This window comes from Panthera tigris, chromosome F3, assembly GCF_018350195.1.
Source record: "Panthera tigris isolate Pti1 chromosome F3, P.tigris_Pti1_mat1.1, whole genome shotgun sequence".
Classification (NCBI taxonomy): Eukaryota; Metazoa; Chordata; class Mammalia; order Carnivora; family Felidae; genus Panthera; species Panthera tigris.
The window spans coordinates 12,207,447-12,229,767 of record NC_056678.1 but is presented as its reverse complement, the minus strand read 5'-3'; the positions used below and the strand labels follow the sequence as shown (position 1 = coordinate 12,229,767).

The 22,321-nt window shown below is 39.1% G+C and overlaps 1 protein-coding gene across 4 annotated transcripts in view; it reads left to right on the top strand.

Moving 5' to 3' along the window:
• Nucleotides 1–22,321, top strand: part of NME7 (NME/NM23 family member 7) — a 256,632-nt gene that overhangs the window by 119,438 nt on the left and 114,873 nt on the right. For all 4 annotated transcript variants that reach the window (XM_007077009.3, XM_042976671.1, XM_042976670.1 and 1 more), the window contains 3 exons: nucleotides 1,807–1,871; nucleotides 5,033–5,101; nucleotides 14,968–15,069. In XM_007077009.3, the coding sequence (XP_007077071.2) occupies nucleotides 1,807–1,871; nucleotides 5,033–5,101; nucleotides 14,968–15,069 (236 nt within the window). The remainder of the gene's footprint in view (nucleotides 1–1,806; nucleotides 1,872–5,032; nucleotides 5,102–14,967; nucleotides 15,070–22,321) is intronic.

Here is a 22,321-nt window from a genome sequence, read left to right as displayed (position 1 = left end):
AGCAGAATGCACATTCCAAGGATGGGGGAGGGAGCAAGGAGCCCTGGAGTGCCCGGGTCCAGCTCACTCGTCAGCTGGCCATCATTCCATCTTGGTGGCCTTCCCCAGGAGCTCAATCAGTTTGTTTTTCTTACTTGTTTTCTTCTTAGAGATGCTATCAACCTTTCAGTCACTTGGACTCAAAACCTTTATTTCTACATCTTCACGCTCTGTGTTCAATTTAGTCCTGTTAATTCTTGTTTGGAAATGTCTTATAGTAATTACTTCTTTCTCTAGTGCTGCCATCCAAGTTCAGTGAGCATGCTAGATGATTTCAAAAGCCTTTGTTATTCTGTCTTTTATTCCTTTTCAGACTAGCTTGCCTGTCATTATTACATCGGTAATCTTCCTAAAACACTATTTGTCCTGTATTCTTCCGCTCAACATTTTCAGTGACTCTCCGTCTCTTTTGGCAGTGTTTCCGCTGGAGGAAAAATATTCTGATGGACCCCCAGTGTTGACATAAATTATTGTAATTATAGTGCAGCTTAAATATGTCCAAATATAAAACTAAATATAAACCTTTGTGCATGCAACTGTACAGCTGAAGCAATTTACAAATTCATCACCAACAAAACTATAAAATGGATAAAATTTAAGTTAACAACACTGATTGGATCAAGGATATTTGACAAAACTCAGTCACCAAACTCAACGCCGATATGATGCGGACTGCTGTGAGTTGGCGTGGGCCTGTTCTACCCTTCAGACTTCTGAGAAACCTTTGTTTTTTTCACAATACACCCTGGTATCATTTGGTCTTCCCTTGGTACAAATGCATCATTTGAGAAATAGATCTATCATTGTCTTTTTTTTTTTTCCCCTTCTATCCCTCAATCTGCTGCAATTATAATAGCCCTACTTGGCTGCAGTAAAATAGTAAATAAAAGTAAATAAAACGGATACTCTTTGGTGATGTTGGGTTACTAGGTGAGCATCAAGGTCGTTCCAGAATATATGGGATAGGGGTGCGCATGTGTGGGTGTGGGTTTAGTTGACTTGGAAAAAAGAAGCTTAGAAGATTTTTATACTAAACTAATGGAATTTCAAAATCAGTCCTAGACTCCCAGAATCTACAGACCCTATTATAAAAAGTGCTGATCTGTGGGATAAGGACCCAGTTCCTCATGTTGATATCCAAGGCCTTCATCAATTTGAATGAAGTCTCTTTTCCTTTTCAGCTGTTTTCTTTTTATCTTTTTCTGACTTCTTCCTCTCATGTGAGCACGCTCACATGTTCTTAGACCTGAGCCTTCTGTCCTTTTATACCTGTGTCCCCATGTAATCCCATCTATCTACAGCCTTTAAGTACCATTTCGTGCTCTCATTTCCCCTTAAAGCTTCTGCTACCCTTCAGTTATAATTTGATTTTTCTTCTTTGAGCTCATCCTGGGAACTCCCATTACCCAGTACTTTGGCATTTCATTTCATCTTTTTTTTTTTTTGTAATGTCATTGTCAGTGGTTTATTTTGCATGTTCCCTATGTCACTAGACTTCAGGGGTCTTAAAGTCAAAATAATACCTTAAAGATCATTTACATCATCTTCAGGATAATTGTTGGTATTCTGAAGTACTTACTTGGTAAATCAAATGATTACACGTGGTGCTCAATAGTAGGGATTTAGTTTCCCTTAGAAAAATAAGTGGTTTCTTCATATAGAGTGTAAGCAAAGTGCCCTGATGTAGAAAATTTGCATTTCTAAGAAACTAAAATGCCTTGGCAATGTTGTATTGTATTTTTGCACTCATTTGTTCTGTATTTTTAGGACTCCTGGGAAAGATCCTCATGGCTATCCGGGATGCAGGTTTTGAAATCTCAGCTATGCAGATGGTAGGTAGTTTGCAGTGAGTCATAACCTATTGAGAGATTTTTTAAAAAATGTTTTACATTGAATTTTCTCTGTGCACTTGTGAACTCAGCACATTAAAAATAAAAAGATATAGTTAATGAACCTGATAACCTTATAATAAAAAATGTTTTTGAGATGATTTTACCCACATAATCTTTCACTGAGAGAACTAAAATTCAAAGGGTAATTTAAGCTTATAAAATCGGTTTATAAAATTCCTGGGACTTTAGTTGCACAATGAATATAGACAGAAACAATGTAGGTAGTTCCTACAAACAAAAAATAGAGTTAAGTTGAGTAGTTATAATGAATTTTTGGTGGCCTGGATTGGTGACTGAGAAGAGAATGGAGAAGGAGAATCGGTTGAGATTTTTGTCCCCCTAACCAGGGCCTTTTGCTGGTTTCTGGACTTTCCCTCAGAACCTTCTTTGGAGTTAGTGCATTTCAGCCCCTCTGTTGGCGGTCACACCATTGGACCTGCAGGGCCCACGGCTGTTCTCGAATCGCCCTGTGGACACGTTTGTAGGAAGCTCTTCACTGAACAAACAACATCCACTTTTGAGCTCACACCTTTGTTCTCTACTTACCCGTGCACTTGACAAGAAATTGGGTACCAATTGTTGCAGGAATCCGATAAACCGTGTTTCAAGGCCAGCAAGTTTATGCTGTTTTGATAGTGAATTACCAGCTTTGGAGCTGAGATTTTCCATATATATATATATATATATATATGTATATATACACACATATATATATATATATATATACACACACACACACGTATATATATATATATATATACACGTATATATACATATATATATATATGTATAATTTATATGTTCTTTTTCTGAAAAGGAACTGCTTTTGATTTCTTTTAAGTCTTAGGATCATCCAAAATCAGGGGTCAGAGCAGTAACCAAGATTCTGACCACTTTGTGTCCTGATTAGTAGGAATGCCTACAAGCCAAAAAGAGGTCAGAAATATCAACTGGTTTGCAGTCATCAGGCAAAACTTGGAGACTAATGACAGAGTTGATATTTGAAGAACCTTATCTAGGATTATGACGAAATTGTTAGGCAAAACGTTCTAAAAGTATTGGATTGGTGTTATAGTCACAGGATTATAGGACCTAACCCTGCTTTAAAAGTATGTATTTTGTAGCAAATTTAGATTTAAATATTGATCTGACTCTAGGCCTACAAGCTAGCATGGTTATTGGCCATAGTAGGTGCTCAGTGAAAACAAGAATAATAAAAAAGATTAATTGCACCTATAGGGGAGGCATGGTTGCTTAGTGGCAATCACAGCCCTTGAGTCTGGGAGTCAGGAAGCTCTCTTTCTTTCTTTCTTTCTTTCTTTCTTTCTTTCTTTCTTTCTTTCTTTCTTTCTATTTTAATGTTTGTTTATTTTTGAGAGAGAGAGAGAGGAGGAACAGAGAGAGGGAGACACGGAATCTGAAGCAGCCTCCAGGCTCTGAGCTGTCAGCATAGAGCCTGATGCGGGGCTTGAACTCACAAAGTGTGAGATCATGACCTGAGCTGAAGTCAGAGGCTTAACCGACAGAACCACTCAGGTGCCCCGGGAAGCTCTGTTTCTGAATCATGGGTCAGCTGCCCTCTAGACTCGTGGGTCTGCCGGTCAGTGAGAACATTATTGTTTGTCTCAATGGATTATTTTACAAATCAAATGAAAATTAAAATAAATCGCAAATTAAATTAAAATAACCCTACACAATGCCTCGTGGAATTTCCAATACAAAATATAAGTATTTAAATTATATATTCTGTTATTATTTTGTTATATTAAAAATTCAACAAGTTGTGGGAATGTAGGCTAAAACACTGAAATCGAAACAAAATTCACTGACTGTTATGTTGCCTATGAAATAAATCCTCCCAGTGTGAATTATTGCCTGGGCAGGCAGAAATTTCTTAGTGATCTTCATTTTTGGCAACAATAAAGAAACAAAATAGGGAAGAAAATAAAATTGTAAATTCTATTTTTTTTAAGTTTATTTATTTTGAGAGAGAGGGTGGGGGAGGGAGGGAAGGAGGGAGAGGGAGAGAGAAAGTGCACAAGCAGAGGAAGGACAGAGAGAGAGGGAGAGAGAGAATCCCAAGCAGGGTCCTGCTGACAGTACAGAGCCCGACACGGGACTCCATCCCACAAACCATGAGATCATGACCTGAGCCGAAATCAAGAGTTAGAAGCTTAACTGACTGAGCCACCCAGGTACCCCTAAAATTTTAAATTCTGAGCCAATTTAAAAAAAAATTAAGGTCTTAGTTCTTGAGACCCTAGGACTTATTTTTTGTTTATTATTTATTTTGACTGTCACTGTCAGTGCAGAGCCTGACCCGGTGCTTGATCCCATGAACCGGGAGATCATGACCTGAGCCTAAATCAACAGTTGCATGTTTAACCGACTGAGCCACTCAGGTGCTCCAACCCTAGAACTTAATGAAATTTTATTTTTAATTAAATTTGAATCCAGCCTGGATAAGAAAGAGTCTTTATAGATTTATCTTATAAGCATTCTCTTACAATTCGTTTTGAATTTCGATTTCCAGACGACTCGTGTAAATGCTAAGTAGGGATTTTTCTAAATGTTTGGGAGGAAAAGGGTACTATTTCTGGCCGCTGCAAAATTGGAAGTACATTGCATTAGTAATAGTTCTGCTTCTGCTCATCTATCAGTAAACAACACGACACTGTATATACATTTTTTCGTGTGCATGGAGAATGAGGCTTTATTCAAAGAGAGGTATAGTGTAGTGGCTAAGGGCATGACAGGTGAGGTCAGACTGCTTGAGATGGAACACACAGATCTGAAGGTTACATAACCCTTATGTACATCGTGTGACTGATGTCATGGGGTTGTTGAGGGGATTAAATGAGATGATGGCATGCAGGTCCTAGAACAATATTTGATATATCACGTGCTCGATAAATGTTACGCATCTTTATCATTGATGAGTTTATCTTCAACGACACTTTTTCAGGGTATTTAATTTGCGCAAGGTTTAGATTTTACAGAAAATACATCCAGGAGGTCTTAAGTGTCGAGTTCTAAGCGTGGCACGTTTTGCGTCCTTTTATTGGTTGACTTTTGTTCTGTTTCGTTTTGTTTCAATATAGTTCAACATGGATCGAGTTAACGTTGAAGAATTTTATGAAGTTTATAAAGGAGTAGTGTCTGAGTATAATGTAAGTATCAAAGCGAATGTGAGGCATCGGTACTGAAAACAGTTTGTGTATCTTAAATGTTGGGGATCTCATCTGAAATTTATTCATAATCAGGAAGGTATTTACGAGCCCACCAGTTGCTAGCTGGTCATATCCAGTGACTGAGGCATTCTTATCCCTGAGAGCCACTGGCTCAGCTCTTAAAATATCATGTTGTTTCATTTATGAAACAAAAATATACAGGCGTGCAAGAAAATCACGAGAGACCTTGCTGGCATAGTGACACCCTTAGACGTTATCTATGAAGTTAATAATATTCTCAGGGTAGAAGACTCTCCAGGATGCTTTAGAAAGTTAAAAGCAAATAGTTCTTAATGGTACAGTATAACTCCACAGCAGTATTTAACATCCATTTTAACGGTATAAATGCAGGTAGAATCATCCGAAAATATGGCTGAGACTGAAGAAGTATATTTATTTTATTTTTATTTTTTTAAGTTTATTAATTTATTTTGGGAGAGAGAAAGAGAGGGGGAGGGCCAGAGAGAGAAGGAGACAGAGAGAATCCCAGGCAGGCTGTGCCCCGTCAGTGTATAGCCCAATGTGGGGCTCGAACTCACAAACCGTGAGATCATGACCTGAGCCAAAATCCGGAGTCTGATGCTTCATTGACTGAGCCACCCAGGTGCCCCTGAAGAAATACTTATTTTTCTGGGAAAGCCTTTATCTTTCCTTCTATTCTGAATGACAGCCTTGTTGGACAAAGGATTCTTGGCTGCATATTTTTCCTATTCGGCACATTTAATCCCTTCTGCCCTGCCAAGTTTCAGTGGACAGGTCTGCTACTACCCTTGTGTGTGCACCCTTGTAGGTTAAGGACGGTTGGTCTCTAGCTGCTTTCAGAATTCTCTCTTTAGCTTTGTAGTTTGCCAATTTCATTATGATACGTCATGGTGTTGACCTGTTCCTGTTGATTTGGAAGGGAGTTCTCTGTGCCTCTTGGACTTGGATGCCTGTTTCCTTCCCCAGACTAGGGAAGTTCTCAGCTATAATTTGTTCAAATAAACCTTTTGTCCCTGTCTCTTGCTTTTCTTCTGGAATTCCTATGGTATGGATATTGTTTGGTTTCATGGAATCACTTAGCACTTTAAATTTTTTTTTTTAATGTTTATTTTCGAGAGAGAGAGAGAGACAGAGTGCGAGCAGGGGAGGGGCAGAGAGAGAGGGAGACACAGAATCTGATGCAGGCTCTAGGCTCTGAGCTGTCAGCACAGAGCCCGATGTGGGGCTCAAACTCGTGAACCATGAGATCATGACCTGAGCCGAAGTCGGACACTTAACCGAGTGAGCCACCCAGGTGCCCCTGGAATCACTTAGCTCTTTAACTCTCCCCCTGTGATCTAGTAATTTCCTTTCCCTCTGTTTTTCGGCTTCATCATTTTCCATAATTGTATCTTCTATTTCACTTGTTCTCTACTCGGCTTCTTCCATCCTCACTGTCACTGTATCTAGTTAATTTTGCATCTCATTTATAGCATTTCTTTTTATTTTTTTATTTATTTTTAATGTTTTTATTTGTTTTTGACGAGAGACAGAATGAGCAGGGGAGGGGTACGGAGAGGGAGACACAGAATCTGAAGAAGGTTCCAGGCTCTAAGCTGTCAGCACAGACCCTGATGCGGGGCTTGAACTCACAAGCTGTGAGATCATGACCCGAGCTGAAGTCCAGATGCCTAACCGACTGAGCCACACAGACACATTATAGCATTTCTTTTTTTTTTTTTTTTTTAATTTTTTCTTTTAACATTTATTTATTTTTGAGACAGAGAGAGAGCATGAACAGGGGAGGGTCAGAGAAAGAGGGAGACACAGAATCTGAAACAGGCTCCCGGCTCTGAGCCGTCAGCCCAGAGCCCGACGCGGGGCTGAACCCATGGACCGCGAGATCATGACCTGAGCCGAAGTTGGACGCTTAACCGACTGAGCCACCCAGGCGCCCTGCATTATAGCATTTCTTAATTCATCCTGACTAGTTCTTAGATCCTTGACCTCTACAATAAGACATTCCCTGGGGCCTACAATGCTGTTTTCAAGCCCAGCTATTAGTCTTACGACTGTTATGCTAAATTCTTGTTCAGATATATTGTTTATGTCTGTTTCGTGCAAGCCTCTGGCTGTCATTTCTCCTGAATTTTCTTTTGAGGAGAATTCTTCCCTTTTGTCATCTTGGCTGTGTTTCTGTCTTTTGTGTGTTTTAATAGCTTGTTATATATCCTGCACCTGAGAGTACTACTATATTAAAAAGGGGTCACACACTGTCCAGGGCCTGGCACTTCAGGAAGCGTTTTTGGTGTATGTTGCATTCACTCTGTTGTTGCATTTTTGCTGCTCTTTCCCGATGGTCGGTCGTCTGCAGAGCTCCCCCTTGCTTGTAGCGGTGGGGTGTTCGGACCTTCAGCCAGGTGTGCTTTGATTTGTTTGTTGAAGTAACCGTGGAAGAAAAGTAAAAAGTCAGGGGGAACCTGATCCCAAACAAAAAGAAAAATCGAAGGGGAGAAAAGAGGGCGAAACAGAGAATCAGCTAAATCCAGAGAAAGAGAAAGGAAAATAAAAAAGAGTAAGAGAAAAGGTGTAAAAAGAATAGAGTAAAAGTGCCGGCTACCTGGCTTCCCTCTGGAGAAAGTTGCAAACAGTTGAAACCTCCGGGTTTCAGCTCCCAAGGCTGTTTGCAGAATAGAAACTGGCTCTGTCCATATTCTCGCTCCCCAGTCTGTGGTTCGGAGAGGTTTTCCTCTTGTGCTAACTTGATACTTCAATTTCACAGCCCTCCTCTCTCTCTCCCTTTTTGTCTCTCCAAAGAAGGGGTTCCCTCCCCTCTGTGCCTACTCCGTTTTATCTCCCCCAGTTCACGTACCCTCCCTCCCTCCCTCCCTCCCACCAAGCTGTCTCCCTCCGTGTGTGGAGATGCTTTTGCCGCTCTGCAGGTTGATTTCCTGGGGGTTTCTGGGGGTTCTGACCTCAGTACAGCTGTGCTTGAGGGACAGGGGAAATCCCGGTCCCCCTACTTCTCCGCCCTTTGAACTCCGCCCCTCGAACTCCGCCCCTCCCCTGAAGAAATAATATTTAAAAGGCGGTGTTTAGAGGGCAATGAAATACATTCTTGAAAACAAATGACTATATTCAAGTAAGCCAAATATTGTTCTTGAAAATAACACATGATAGATATTTTATCAAAATTAGTTTCCTTCCCCTCTGTATCAAATCATCTTAGATTTATTTGTGCTAGTGGACTGCCTCCTGACCTAGGTTCCTTTAAAGAGAATTTTGATTTTTTTTTTTTTTTTTGCATAAAGGTTACTGTTCCTGACAATGAGACTAGATTCCCTTCTTCTCCCCTTCTCTATGACTCTTCCTTTCAACTGACCTTAAAAAGGAAAAATGCACTGGTTTGAACCTTTGTCTTATTTAGTCCTACAGAGTAAAGACCAATTGTGAAATAAATTTCGTGTTCAGCATACTGGTGGTTTCCACCCTGATTGAGAGGAACCAGAGTAGTTTTCCTTCTTTTATAGCTTACTGACTCTAACCTTAATCTTACCTGCTTCTTCATTTTAGAGTTATGGTCCGTCCTTCCTTCCTTCCTTCCTTCCTTCCTTCCTTCCTTCCTTCCTTCCTTCACAAGCAAGCACCTGCAAACCTTCTTTTATTTGTTCAATTTTACTTTAAAAAATATGATTGAAAACCTCTACCTTCCTTAATCCATGTTATATTATAGCTTTATATAAGATAAACTGTATATAAGATAAACTCATGGAGACATATCCCCTGATCCTGAGTTATATTATCATACACTATCACACAGTATTGAATTTGGTAACAAATAGTTGAGGACACTAGTATTCTGTGTACTTATCTCAGGTGGGCCACATTTCTCTTTGGGAAATAACTTAAAAAAAAACCCCTCATCTAACTTTAATGTCTCCTATATTGTGCTTTAAAATACTACACATGTAATTTATGTTTTACGTAATATATACTCGTGGAGTTTTTTTGATTTTGGGATTTGGGAGTTAAAAATAAAAACATCACTGGGTGGAGGTGACACCCCTAAGAAATCAGGAATTTAAGTGACAGTAGCAATATCATACTTTAATGTCAAGATATCCCAGAATAATTGGTGTTGATGCTTTCTTCTGTCTGATATTTTCAGGAGTATATTCTCTGTAATTACTATTTAAATCTTATAATAACAGAGCCTGCTTAAGAAAAGGATATATGGGCTGTTTGGTAGAAAAAAACTACATTATTTCAGAGTAATTAATAGCCTCGTGAGTCATTTTTAGTAACGCTTATCATCTTTTATTCAGCTTGAAATGGTTTATTCAGTGTAAAAGAAATATTTCAAATCATAATTGGTTTGTAGTTGTCTCTTAACGGGAAAATGGGGTGTCTACGTGAACCGGAACATTATCCAGGTATCTTTGAGAGATGTTCTGTACTTATAGGATATAAAATTTTATTGCAACTAAGGAGAGCTGTTTCTTTGAAAATGTCATCCAGAGGGAAATAAGGATGTTTTTATTCGAGGAATATTTTATTGACGTAAATAATATTGTTATGAACGGTATATTACCTCTAATGCTTTTAAAGTCTTTTCCCACTTAAAATTCTGTTTTGTTCAAAGGCGGTTGTGTAAGGGTCTGGATCCATACACTGCAAATGCTTATGGTTGCGGTATCTTTCACTGCTTAATTTGGGACACCAAAAAGTGGCTCGCAAACCCTGAGTGTCACTTGTTATTGTGACAATTGTATTTCCCATCAAAACTCTTAGTTCTCATGACCATTAATGTTCAGAGCTTGAGTTCAAGGAAGAGGTAAATTTTTAAATGCTGCATAGTACTATGTGTCTCTTAACTTTAGGAGGTTTATCTAATTCAGAAAGAAGAGCCTATAAAAGTAATCTTAAGAGGCAACCGAAAGGGACAGAAACAGGTGATGTGACTCTTACTCTGTCTTTTCGCATAACGCTTTACCCTGCTTGTCTTCAGATTCGTGTTTTAAAATAAATGATAAGACCTATAAGGTCATAATAGCGAGTCCATTCGTTTTATTAGCCTAAACTTAAAGATCTGTGGGTGAAATGGTCCTCTTAAATGTAGGATATACAGTGTGAAATAGGACGACATCACTGACATGGTACCAGATACTATACATGAGTTCTAGGGGTTCCCACATTCCTTGCTTCAAACCGTGTATAGACTTTTCTTATCTCAAAGTTCAGTGCAACCAGCTTTCAGCTTTCTGAACTCAATTCCCTTCTTCTCACCAAAAACTTGTGGAGCCAGATGCTAGGTTCAAATGCCAGTCTACCAGTCGTGTGGCCATAGACAAGGTATTTGCCTTCTTTAAGCCTTAGTTTACCCATCTATAACATGGAAGTAATGCTATTATGTACTTTATGAGATTGCTGTGATAATTAAATGAAAAAAAATCCCGTGAAGGAGTTTCACACGTTGAGAGTGCTGAGAGAGTATTAGCTGCTTTGTTATTACTACCGCTATTATTGTATTTGACATAATTCCTTATAGTAGATTCGGTGTTGATCATTTATACTTGCATTTGCTGCGTCAGCATTTACAAACACAAAAAAGTGATAATTCCTATCTTATTGTATTATCATGACCCACTTATTTACTACATAGACTGAGTGTCTGCTACGTGCCAAACAATGTGTTCGATACCAAGAATACAGAGATCAACGACAACAACAACAAAAGCACACTATCTGCATTTATGGAGCTTATGTTCTAGTGAGGGTAGATATTAAATCACATGATCCCATCCTAACTACCTAAAGGACAGGAGTCAAAGCGCTGTGAAGGAAACAAGCATGCTCTTTTTTGGTTTTGTTAATTTTGTACTTAATTGAAAAACCTAGGTGACTTGAGAATTTTGTTGAGTCCATTTTGTTTTTTTTAAGCAGCACATTATGCTTTGGATAGAGTCCTTTTCCCAACGTCTTTTTTCTTTCCATGTTGTGCATTTGCATAGCCCTTTATGTCTGTATTTCTAACGGTATCTGTGATTAACCCTGAAAGGCAAGGAGAGACACAAATGAAAGAAAAGCAGGCAAAATTCCCTCCTTTTCTTTCTGGATAACACATTCATGCTGTCTCCTGCCCCTGCTGAGAACTTGGCCGTTGACATTTATTCATAGGCAGCACCTCAGTGTCATGAGACAGAAGGTCCGACTCAACATAATTATCCATAAAAAGTCAATTACATATGACCTTTGTGAAATAGCAAAGTGACTTCAGGGGGATACGTTTAGGGTTCTGTTTACCATCTTAATCGTGAAGCCCTTCCCTCCTCTTTCAACTTCTGAAATTTCTATTAAGTATGATGACTGAGTTCCAATTAATATTTAAATAGTGTTCTGTAATACATTGCTTTTATTTTGCTTTGTCATTATGTGCCACAAACTCTCCACAGTCTGGCCTCCTCTCCAATTTTCTCTAGTCTCCCTTCGCTCCTGGTAGTCATGCACATCGCCTGGACTTCTGCCTCAAAGTCTTTATATTTATTTTCATTTCTTCCTGAAGTATTATTCCCCATGGAGAGAAGAAAAGAACACTGATTGAGTGTTCCACACACTGAGAGGCTCTTTTCTTTGATCATCTTTTTCATTATACCACTTCATGTACAGATAAGAACCTTAAAACAGTACCCTTCCATTCCCCCTCTTCTTATGTGTTGTGGTTGTCCTACATTTTATTTCTATTAGAAACCCTATAATGCATTTTTTAATATTTTTGCTTTAAATAAATATCTTGCACACCAACTAAAAAATATATTTGCCCACATGTTTACCATTGTTCTTACAGATCCATGTTTTTGTCTGGCACGATTTTTCTTCTATCTGAAGAACTTCCTTTAACATTTCTTACGGTATAGGGCTGCCGGTAGTGAATTCTGTCGCATTTTTTCTGTCGGAAAAAGTTATTTTTCCTTCATTTGTGAGAAATATCTTCCCACCTGGGTATAGAATTGTAGATTGACAGATTTTTGTTGCTGTCATTTATGTCCTTAGCTTTGTTCTACTGTTATATGTCTTTTTTTTTTTTTTTTGGTTGTTTTTAAAGGCTTTTTTGTTACTGAGATTTTTGGTTTTTTGGTTTCAGCCAATTTAATTATCGTCTTACTGTACTTTGCGTTTATTCTTGGACTCTGTTGCACCTTTTTGGCTTATGATTTTCATCAATTTTGAGTATTTTTTAGCAATTCTCGGAATAGTTATTCATCACCCCTTCTTTTCTTCTGGGAATCCAATTTATATATGCATATGTTAGCATGTCATTGAAAAAAATTATCGTGGGACATTTGTATCCATTCTTCTATCTCTCTGTGCTTGCCTTTTCTGTTTTTAATTTTAGAGAAAGAGAAAGCACCTGAGCATGGGAGAGGGGCAGAAAGAGAGATTGAATCTCAAGCAGGCTCCACGCTCAGTGTGGAGCCCAAAGCAGGGCTCAATTCCACGACCCTGGGATCATGACCTGAGCCGAAATCAAGAGTCGGACGCTCAACTAATTGAGCCACCCAGGCACCTCTCTGTGCTTGCTTTTGAATAGTTGGTGTTGCATTTCCTTATATTTATTGTCCTTCTGTTGTATTTTATTTTGTCCATCCCATTCGGTGTATTTAATTCAGATGTAGTTTTTATCTCTAGAAGTCCCATTTGGGTTCTTTTTTTAAATTTTTTTAATTTTTTATTTTATTTATTTTTTTTAATTTTTTTTTAATGTTTATTTATTTTTGAGACAGAGCATGAACAGGCGAGAGTCAGAGAGAGAGGGAGACACAGAATCCAAAACAGGCTCCAGGCTCTGAGCGGTCAGCACAGAGCCCGACGCGGGGCTCGAACTCACAGAGTGTGAGATCATGACCTGAGCTGAAGTCGGACGCTCAACTGACTGAGCCACCCAGGCGCCCCTAATTTCTTTTTATTTTTTTTAAGTGTATTTGATAAAGTGTTACATTAATTTCAGGTGCACAGCCTAGCGATTCAGTAGTCTACTCTTTGGGTCTTTTTAATGTTGATTTTCTCTGCATCATGTCCATGTTTTCTTCCTGCAATTTGAGCAGATAGAGCCTATTTACACTAGCTGTTTTAACATTCTTATGTAACCAACATCATTTCTGTCATTGTTGGATCTGTATCAATTTATCGAGTTTTCTTCTAATGATGGTTCATATTTTCTTCTTTGTATGCCTGGTAATTTTTATTGGATACTGGATGATGTGCAGTTTATAGTGTTACATGGTAGGTATGTCATATTCCTTGGAAGAGTATTGGATGTAGTTTGGGCACTCACTACGTTACTTGGGATCGGTCTGACCCTTTCAAGACTTGCTTTTAAGCTTTAGAGGATGGATACAGAGCATTCCATACGTAAGGCCAACTGTTACGGTGCAGTACCCTTCTGAGGACTCTACCCGATGCCCTGTGTATCGTGTGAGGGCTTTCCAGTCTGGCTGATGGAAATGCAAAGTCTTCTCAGCCTTGTGCTGTCTCTCCAGATGGTTTCACTTACTGCTTCTGGTAGTTCTCAGCCTTGGCTGGTTTCCTCTACATATGTACAGACTCTTAGCCAAAAACTCAGGTGAACTTCTCTGCAGATCCCAATAGCTTACTCTCCCATAGTTCTCCCACCTCCTCTAGCAGTCTGTCCTCACATTCTAGCTGCAGTGGCCTCCCTGAATTCCAGTCTTTATCTCTTCTCCTTAGTGAGAGTGTTGGGCTCTGTTGTGTTTCCTCTCCCTGTCCCATTGTCTGGAAACTTCCTCCAAGCAGAAAGATGGGCAGTCACATGGCTTACTTCATTTGATTCCCCTGTCTCAGGGGTCATACTGTGCTGCCTGTCACCTAGTCTTTGAAAACTCTTGTTTCTACATACTGTCTAATTTCTAGGTGTTTACTATGAGATCTAGTCTCCGTTTTCTTCATTTCTGAAAATGATGATGATTTTTGAAAGCGTCTTTGGAAGAAACACTTTGGAATTTGTATCCTTAAAAATGTTCATTCGAGGGGGTGCCTGGGTGGCTTAGTTAAGCGTCCGAATATTGATCTCGGCTCAGGTCACCATCTCACAGTTCGTGGGTCCGAGCCCCATGTCACACTATGCTGCTGATGGCATGGAGGCTGCTTGGGATTATGTCGCTCCCTCTCTCTGCCCCTCTCCCTCCCTCCCTCCCTCCCTCCCTCTCTCCCTCTCCCTCTCCCTCTCCCTCTCCCTCTCCCTCTCCCTCTCCCTCTCCCTCTCCCTCTCCCTCCCTCTCCCTCCCTCTCCCTCTCCCTCCCTCTCCCTCTCCCTCCCTCTCCCTCTCCCTCCCTCTCCCTCTCCCTCCCTCTCCCTCTCCCTCCCTCTCTCTCCCTCTCCCTCCCTCTCTCTCCCTCTCTCTCCCTCTCTCTCCCTCTCTCTCCCTCTCTCTCCCTCTCCCTCCCTCTCTCTCTCTCTCTGTCTCTCTCAAAAATAAATCAATAAACTTAAAAAAAAATGTCCATTCAACAGAACTCTATTTAAGAGGAGGTACCCTTTAGAAGGAAGACGTATGAGAAGACCATTTCAATTAATGAAAGTGCCAGCTGGTAAAGCAGTTCATTAAAATGATGTTAGTAGGTTAGATCTCCATTCCTATGGAGATGAAGGAATATACCTAAAACACATTTTTGCAGGAAAAATGGACAATACCTGGGAGCTTTTGGCATGTGGGATTCATGAGAATTCACAGATAACTAAGATTTTAAGATTTGGAATAGTGGTGCATTTAAAGGAGGAGGAGTAAAAGATCATTAAATTTTACTAATTTTTACATTACATGTCATAGGAGATGGTGACAGAAATGTATTCCGGCCCTTGTGTAGCACTGGAGATTCAACAGAATAATCCTACAAAGACATTTCGAGAATTCTGTGGACCAGCTGATCCTGTAAGTTAGTGTTTAAAATGTTAATCGAATTTGTTCTATTCGGTAGCTAAATATATCAACAGGCTTGATTAACTTTCTTCTTTACAAGAGATAATACCAAAATGACTACATCAGACAGATTTTTATTCAAACTAGCGTTTTGGAGAATTTTTTAATATAATACTCCAAGAAAACAGTGAATTTTTTATTAGCCTCGTGACAGTATAAAATGAGCAGAAACCTTTACTGTGGCATTTTCTTTGATTGTGTCTTCTTGCTAAATTGTCTAGAAAAGTGAATTTATCAAGCACTCTGATAGAAATTATCTAAGATATTAATTGTCCTTTGACATAGGGAGGCTCTAAATAAAGCTCTCAGTGTGAAGAATATTGATATGGTGGCCTCATAACCAGATGCATAAATATGAGCAGTGGGGCTTATATGAAATTTGACATTCTCTAGTGTCCTTTTCATTTTGCTTTGGGTTTCCTTCATGTGGATATTGGGTGGCAAGAGGGGTGAAGAGGAGGGAGATGGGGGCTGAAAAACAGAAGTAGCATTAGAATACACATGAGAAATCTCCATGCAGATGATAAAGGCTGAGTAGGATTATGGGAAGCATTACTGATTTTCAACACTGTAATTTTTTTTTTTAATTTTTTTTAACGTTTATTTATTTTTGAGACAGAGAGAGGCAGAGCATGAACGAGGGGAGGGTCAGAGAGAGAGGGAGACACAGAATCTGAAACAGGCTCCAGGCTCTGAGCCGTCAGCACAGAGCCCGACGCGGGGCTCAAACTCACGGACCGCGAGATCATGACCTGAGCCGAAGTCGGATGCTTAACCGACTGAGCCACCCAGGTGCCCCACAACACTGTAATTTAAATGTATTCTATTTTCTTTATTTTATTTTCACTTATAAATAGTTTATTGAAGATGAGCATCCAATTCAGTTTAATCCAGACAGCATTTATTGAGTTCCCTTAGATGTAGGACGGCAAGTTAACAGCACCTATTGAGAAATCAACTTGTGTAAGAGTGCTTGCTAGATTTTCCCTGGAGGGGAAAGCACTCTACCCATTCTCAGAGATCAAAGAGCACACGCATGATGATCTTTTAGAACACTTGCAAAGAAACATGCAAATAAGGACTAAAATATTGTTAGTTCAGGTAAAATGCAAATGTTGAGGGATTGTTGAGTAAAGGAGCAGATAGAGAAAACAAGGTAGCAAATGCTGGTAGAGATGAGTGAGAGATGAGTAGCCTTAAAAACCAGGTTAAAAATTGTGGATTCTGTGTAAGTGGAATCCCATGTAGTGAGAAACAGCAATTCCTTATATTTAGCTTAATTTTGAGCGTAGGGAGTCGTTCCCTTGACTCCATTGGAAGTCAATTGGAAGGCGTTAAAGGTAGGGGCTCTAGAAACAGTTAAGAGCAGACCTGATGACATCATTAGAGAAAGAGGTGGCAGGACCTACTATATGTCTTGTCATGGAGAAGGAAGAATAGAAGTAAGTAATCAATGTGGTTGTGAAAGAGTGATTAGTAAAACGTGACTCTGATGTAGAGGACATTAACAGAAAAGGGTGATGATGTTGAGTGTTTATCGATGGTTAATCATAAGACATTAGAAAGGGATACTTTTTGGTCATATGAATGAAGAGCTCTTGGTGTTCGCCATTTTTGTATCCGATTTCTGTTGGCCAAGACGGCTTTTTGTTTATTGATTCTTTAAGATAATTAAAATGGTGGGTTGAACGGCTGACTGAACATATGAGCGAATTAAAGAGATAACTAGAACAGAAGGAGAATGAGATGTTTGTTCTTTCCGTCATTCAGTAAGTATTTACTGAATCGGTGCTAGTATTTGTGAACATAAAGATAGGAGTCTCAAAGAACTTACAGTTTATGAGTGGACAGTATATGAAGTGGCTACTTTCCATGTTCTGTGCCAATTGTAGTGTTAGATGCTTGCGCTATGTACGACGGAGCCCAGAATATTAGCACCTAGCTCAGCCTGGAATGGGCGAGGATAGGTTCTCCTCTTGAGGCTCAGAGTCTTGAATTATATACCAAGTGTAAGTGCAGGGTTGTAAGCAAGATCATATGCTTTTGATCTCTCTCTGTATATATATGTATATATAATATACGTATATATACGTATTTGTAATATATAATATACATACACATATATACACACACACACATATATCTCATCAGAAAAAATACCATTAGTGGTTATAGTCAAACCATTTTAGGGGCAATAAAATGGCTCTTCCAGTTTGTTCCCAGGCTTTGGTTTATTTTCTTCTTCTCCTCCTCCCTTTCTTTCTCCCTCTTCTCCCACCCCTCCAACAAAATTGTAAGCATTGAATGCTCACGGCATTGAATGCCGGTCCCTCTGCTGGGTGCTACTCTAGGTTTATAGAGATGATCAAATAAACGCAGTGCTTATCTTTGAGGAACTTACGGCCTAGTTTTAGGAGGTGGAATTGATGAACGGCAGTCTCACTTCAAGCTGCCAGTGTGCCAGTCTACTCAGGTACTGTATTACATCGAAATAATTTAGAGACTCATTTCGTCACTGCACAGTCATTTCCACCTCTAAAGAGAGACTGTGGGTTATGATGCATGTAAATAGAATTAGTGTGTGGGGAAAATGCCAGGTATGTCATGGCCGTACAATGAATACTTGACAGATTAGTAAAAGACTGGCTGTATTTTTGTGCACACCTAACACCTGGTATTCACTCCTTATTTAAAGAAGAATTTTTGTTTTGAGAGAGAGACGAAGCACGCACACGAATAGAAGAGGGGCGGAGAGGGATAGAGGGAGAAAAAAAATCTTAATTCAGCCCCCTCCCTGTGAGGAGCCCCACAAGAGGCTCAATCTCACAACTGTGAGATCATCATCTGAGCCGAAATCAAGAGTCAGCACTTAAACGACGCCCACCTGCCCCTAAAAATATTTCATCTACTCAAGTGGGTTCTTTTTCTCTTTATTCCTTTTTAAGATGTAGAACTACTTTGTAAGTTGATTCAAAAGAAGGTTTAGCCTCATAGTGACCATTAGGCCACTCTGCCGCTGTCTGTGTTGTAGATTGCCATCACTTTCATCATTGATGTCTGCGCTGTTGGCAGATTCTTTCTCTTTATAGCTGGAAGGAAGCGCACATTGTGTATGAACAGAATTTCTTCCAGTCTGTCTGGAAGTGGTCTGAAAGCAGGGGGTGGTTTATAAGACAGTTCCCTGGTGGGGAGGGGTATATTAGGCTTTCCATTTTTATTTATTTACTCTATCAAAAATAAGAGAGAAATGAAATTTTATTAAAATTTCATATATGGATTGATAAGAGTACATGTATATAATCTGTTAAAAATATGTACATGTTTTGACGTATTTACGTACTTTAACGATAAGGGTGCTTGAAAAATGTTGGAGTCTACTGCGCAGAAAGGAAAAAAGATCACAACGCGTTTCTTTGTAGTTAGAGAAACGTTCACTCACCACACCATCATCTGCAAAAAAAATCCATCTACTTAGGCAGAAAACCTAAGATTTGCCTCTGGAGGAGGTTTTGATTGCACCTGCCCAAGAATTTCACTGTTGAGTAGCTTTGCAGTTTTCCTGCTGAGCCATCAGGAAACTGAAAGAGCCACCAAAGAAGTGGTAAATTATCTGGAAAAACTGTGCAGAATATATTTATTCTTGGGCCGATGGGGATGACGAGCCAAATACCCTTGCATAGGTAGGTCTTGTTTTATGAAAAAATATGTTTGTAAAATATTTTATGTAAAGGATCCTGTTTAAGAAAACCTGAATTTTTGGTCAGGTGATTATCTATCTTCAGGGGCTTTGAAAACGTTATCCCATGACCTGGTTGAATTAAGAGTCAGATATTTTGGGGGTGCCTGGGTGGCTCAGTCGGTTGAGCATCTGACTCTTGATTTTGGCTCAGGTCATGATCCCAGGGGTGTGGGATCGAGCCCCACGTTGGACTCCGTGCTGAGCTTGGAGCCTGCTTGGGATTCTCTCTCACTCTGCCCCTTCCCCTGATTCATGCTGTCTCTGTCTCAATCAATCAATCAGCCAATCAAATATTTTCTCACACAAAAAGTGGCTTTTTAAAATCTGATGATATTTTCCATTCGTTTGATTGTCACAGTGGTCTTTCACCGGCTATTGAGTAGCCTTTACTGGTTTTCGGATTAAAGTCAAAGTATCCTGATAGTTTGAAATGCAGCTCTTTTTCCATGAATGTGCAGGGAGTTGTGGTAGACTTGCAAGAGAAATGCTTGCGAGTCAAAGTCTGTCGCTTCTGTTACCCAGTGACCTTCTGGTCACATTCCTTTATTCATTGAAGGCCGGGAACCCCTGATGATATAGTCTTCCTCTTCATCCCAGTTCTTGTCGTCAGATTGGCACAAGAACATCCATGTGAAAGATTCACCCGGTACTTGGCCTGAGAGCTGAATGGACAACTTCTGTCAATTATCTTTTATCATTCTGCTTCCCAGTGTTCTCCCATGACCATGCTCTATTTTTTGGTGACATCCAGAGCAGAGACACGTCCTCGAACTTAATCTCTATCGTAGTAATGTCTGCCGCAGCTTTCTGGATTCCTTGGCCTCTTGATCCTCTTCCCAGTGTCCCTTTGACTTGACTGAAACTTCTGGGCTGTAGACCCTTCCATTTTCTGCCACTGTAATGCCACTTTCTGACTTCCTTCTCTGTTCAACCTAGACTCCATTGTTCATACCTTTGCCCTTTTTATAGCATTCTCAGTGTCTTTACTCTCTTGTCCTTTGTCCACACTCCAAAAACCCCAAACTTAGATCCACTCAAGCATGTGCCTACCTCATTCTTATACATGCACTGAATGGTCTGGTAGATGAATGTTACACTGTTGTATAGACTCATGTTGATGCAAAGTATGATCTCCAAACAAAGCTGGGCCGATTACTGTCCTCTAGAAATCTTTCTCTGTCCTTCTTTCTGCTAATTCTCAAAATAGCAATGTTAAACCTCCATTATTTTCCTCAGCCCTCTTACAATTCAGCCTCCTCTCCATAAAAAGATAGCATTATCTTCTATTTCACAGAGAAAAGTATGGTTATTAAATATGACCTCTTAAATTTCTGCCTTCACACCATTTATTTCTGAACTCACGCTCATTCTTCATTATAGTTCCAAGGAAGTGTGTTTTCCTTCTCTGTTGAAACTTTCCACTTTATCCTTTTTCTCGTATCTTTCCTTGAAGACTTTGCCCTATTCTTCTGAATTTGTATTTTGCAAATAATATTTTTATTGTGATTATAAAAATAATACATGGCCATTATGGAAAAATTAGGAGTGAAATAAAGTTTGATAAAGGAAATGTGGCCCATAATATTATCACTATGAGTTAGCAATTTCATAAATAAAATTTGGATCAAAGTGTGTATACTGTTTTGTAGTTCACGATACCCTAAATAGTACTGAGCTTTCTCTCATGTCATTAAACATTCTTTAATGATATGATTTTACTAGATTGGTTATATGTCATTTTATGGTGTAAAATAATTTTTACAAAATAATACTTATGGTAGGAGTCCAATTTCATTTTCCTGTGTGTGATATTTCTTTTTGCTTAACATCATTTCTTAAAGACACAATCCTTTCCTTACTGGGTATTCTTGGCTTCTCTGTCAAATATTAGTTGACCATATATGTGAGGATTTGTTTCTGTGCTCTAGGTTCTTTCCATTGATCTGTGTGTCTGTTTTTGTGCCAGTACCATACTGTTTTGAGTACGATAGTTTTGTAGTAGAGTTTGAAATCAGGGAATGTGATGATTCCAGCTTTGTTTTTCTTTCTCAAAATTGGTTTAGTCAATTAGAGCCTTTTGTGATTCTGTACAAATTTTGGGGTTTTTTTTTTTGTATTTCTGTGAAAAATGTTATTGGAATTTTAATAGAAATTGCATTTAATGTATAGATGGGTTTGGGTAATATGGGCATTTTAACAATATTCATCCTTTCAATCCATCAACATGGGATACCTTTCCATTTGCTTGTGTCGCCTTCTGTTTCTTTCATCAAAGTCTTACAGTTCTCAGTATGCAGATCGTTTACCTCCTTGGTTAAATTTATTCATAAGTGTTTTATTGTTTTTGATGCTGTTGTGACCTAAGATTGTTTTCATATATTATTGTTACTGTGTAGAAATGCAATTGATTTTTGTATGTTTATTTTTGTACCCTGCAACTTTGCTGCATTTATTATTTCTAACAGTTTTTTTGGTGCAGTCTTTAAGATTTTCATATATTGGATCATAACATATCTACAAACAAAGACAGTTTTATGTCTTCTTTTCTAATTTGGCTGCCTTTTTTTACCTAATTGCTCTGCTAGGATGTCACTTACTGTGTTGTATAGGAGTGGTAAGATTGGGCACCCTTGTTCTATTTCTTATTTATATAAGAGAAGGCTTGCCATATATGGCCTTTACTATGTTGAGGTCCATTCCTACCACATGAAAATTTTTGAGAGTTTTTAATCATAAAAGGAAGTTGTATTTTGTCACCTATGTTTCTCCATTTGTTGAGATGTTCATGTGACTTTTTTTTTCTTTTACTCTGTTAATGTGGTGTATCACATTTATTGACTGGTGTATATTGAACCATCCTTGCATCCTAGGTATAAATTCCACTTGATCATGGTGTGTAATTGTTTTAATGTGGTGTTGAATTCAGTTAGCTAATATTTAGTTGAAAATGTTTGCCTAGGGGCGCCTGGGTGGCTCGGTCGGTTAAGCGTCCGACTTCGGCTCAGGTCATGATCTCACGGTCCGTGAGTTCGAGCCCCGCGTCGGGATCTGTGCTGACAGCTCGGAGCCTGGAGCCTGTTTCAGATTCTGTGTCTCCCTCTCTCTCTGCCCCTCCCCTGTTCATGCTGTGTCTCTCTGTCTCAAAAATAAATAAACGTTAAAAAAAAAAATTAAAAAAAAAAAAAAAGAAAACGTTTGCCTCCATATTTATCAGGTAAGTTATTGGCCTGTAGTTTTCTTCTCTTGTAGTGTCATTATCTGGCTTTGGGATTGGGGTAATACTGTCTTCATATAATAAATTTGGGAGTACTCCCTCCTCTTCAGTTTTTTGGGAAAGTTTGAGAAAGATTGGCATAATTCTTAAGTTTGGTATACCTTACCAGGGGAACCTATCTGGTCCTGGGCTTTTCTTGTTGGGAGATTTTTGATTTCTCATTCAATCTCCTTATTATTGGTTTCTTCAGA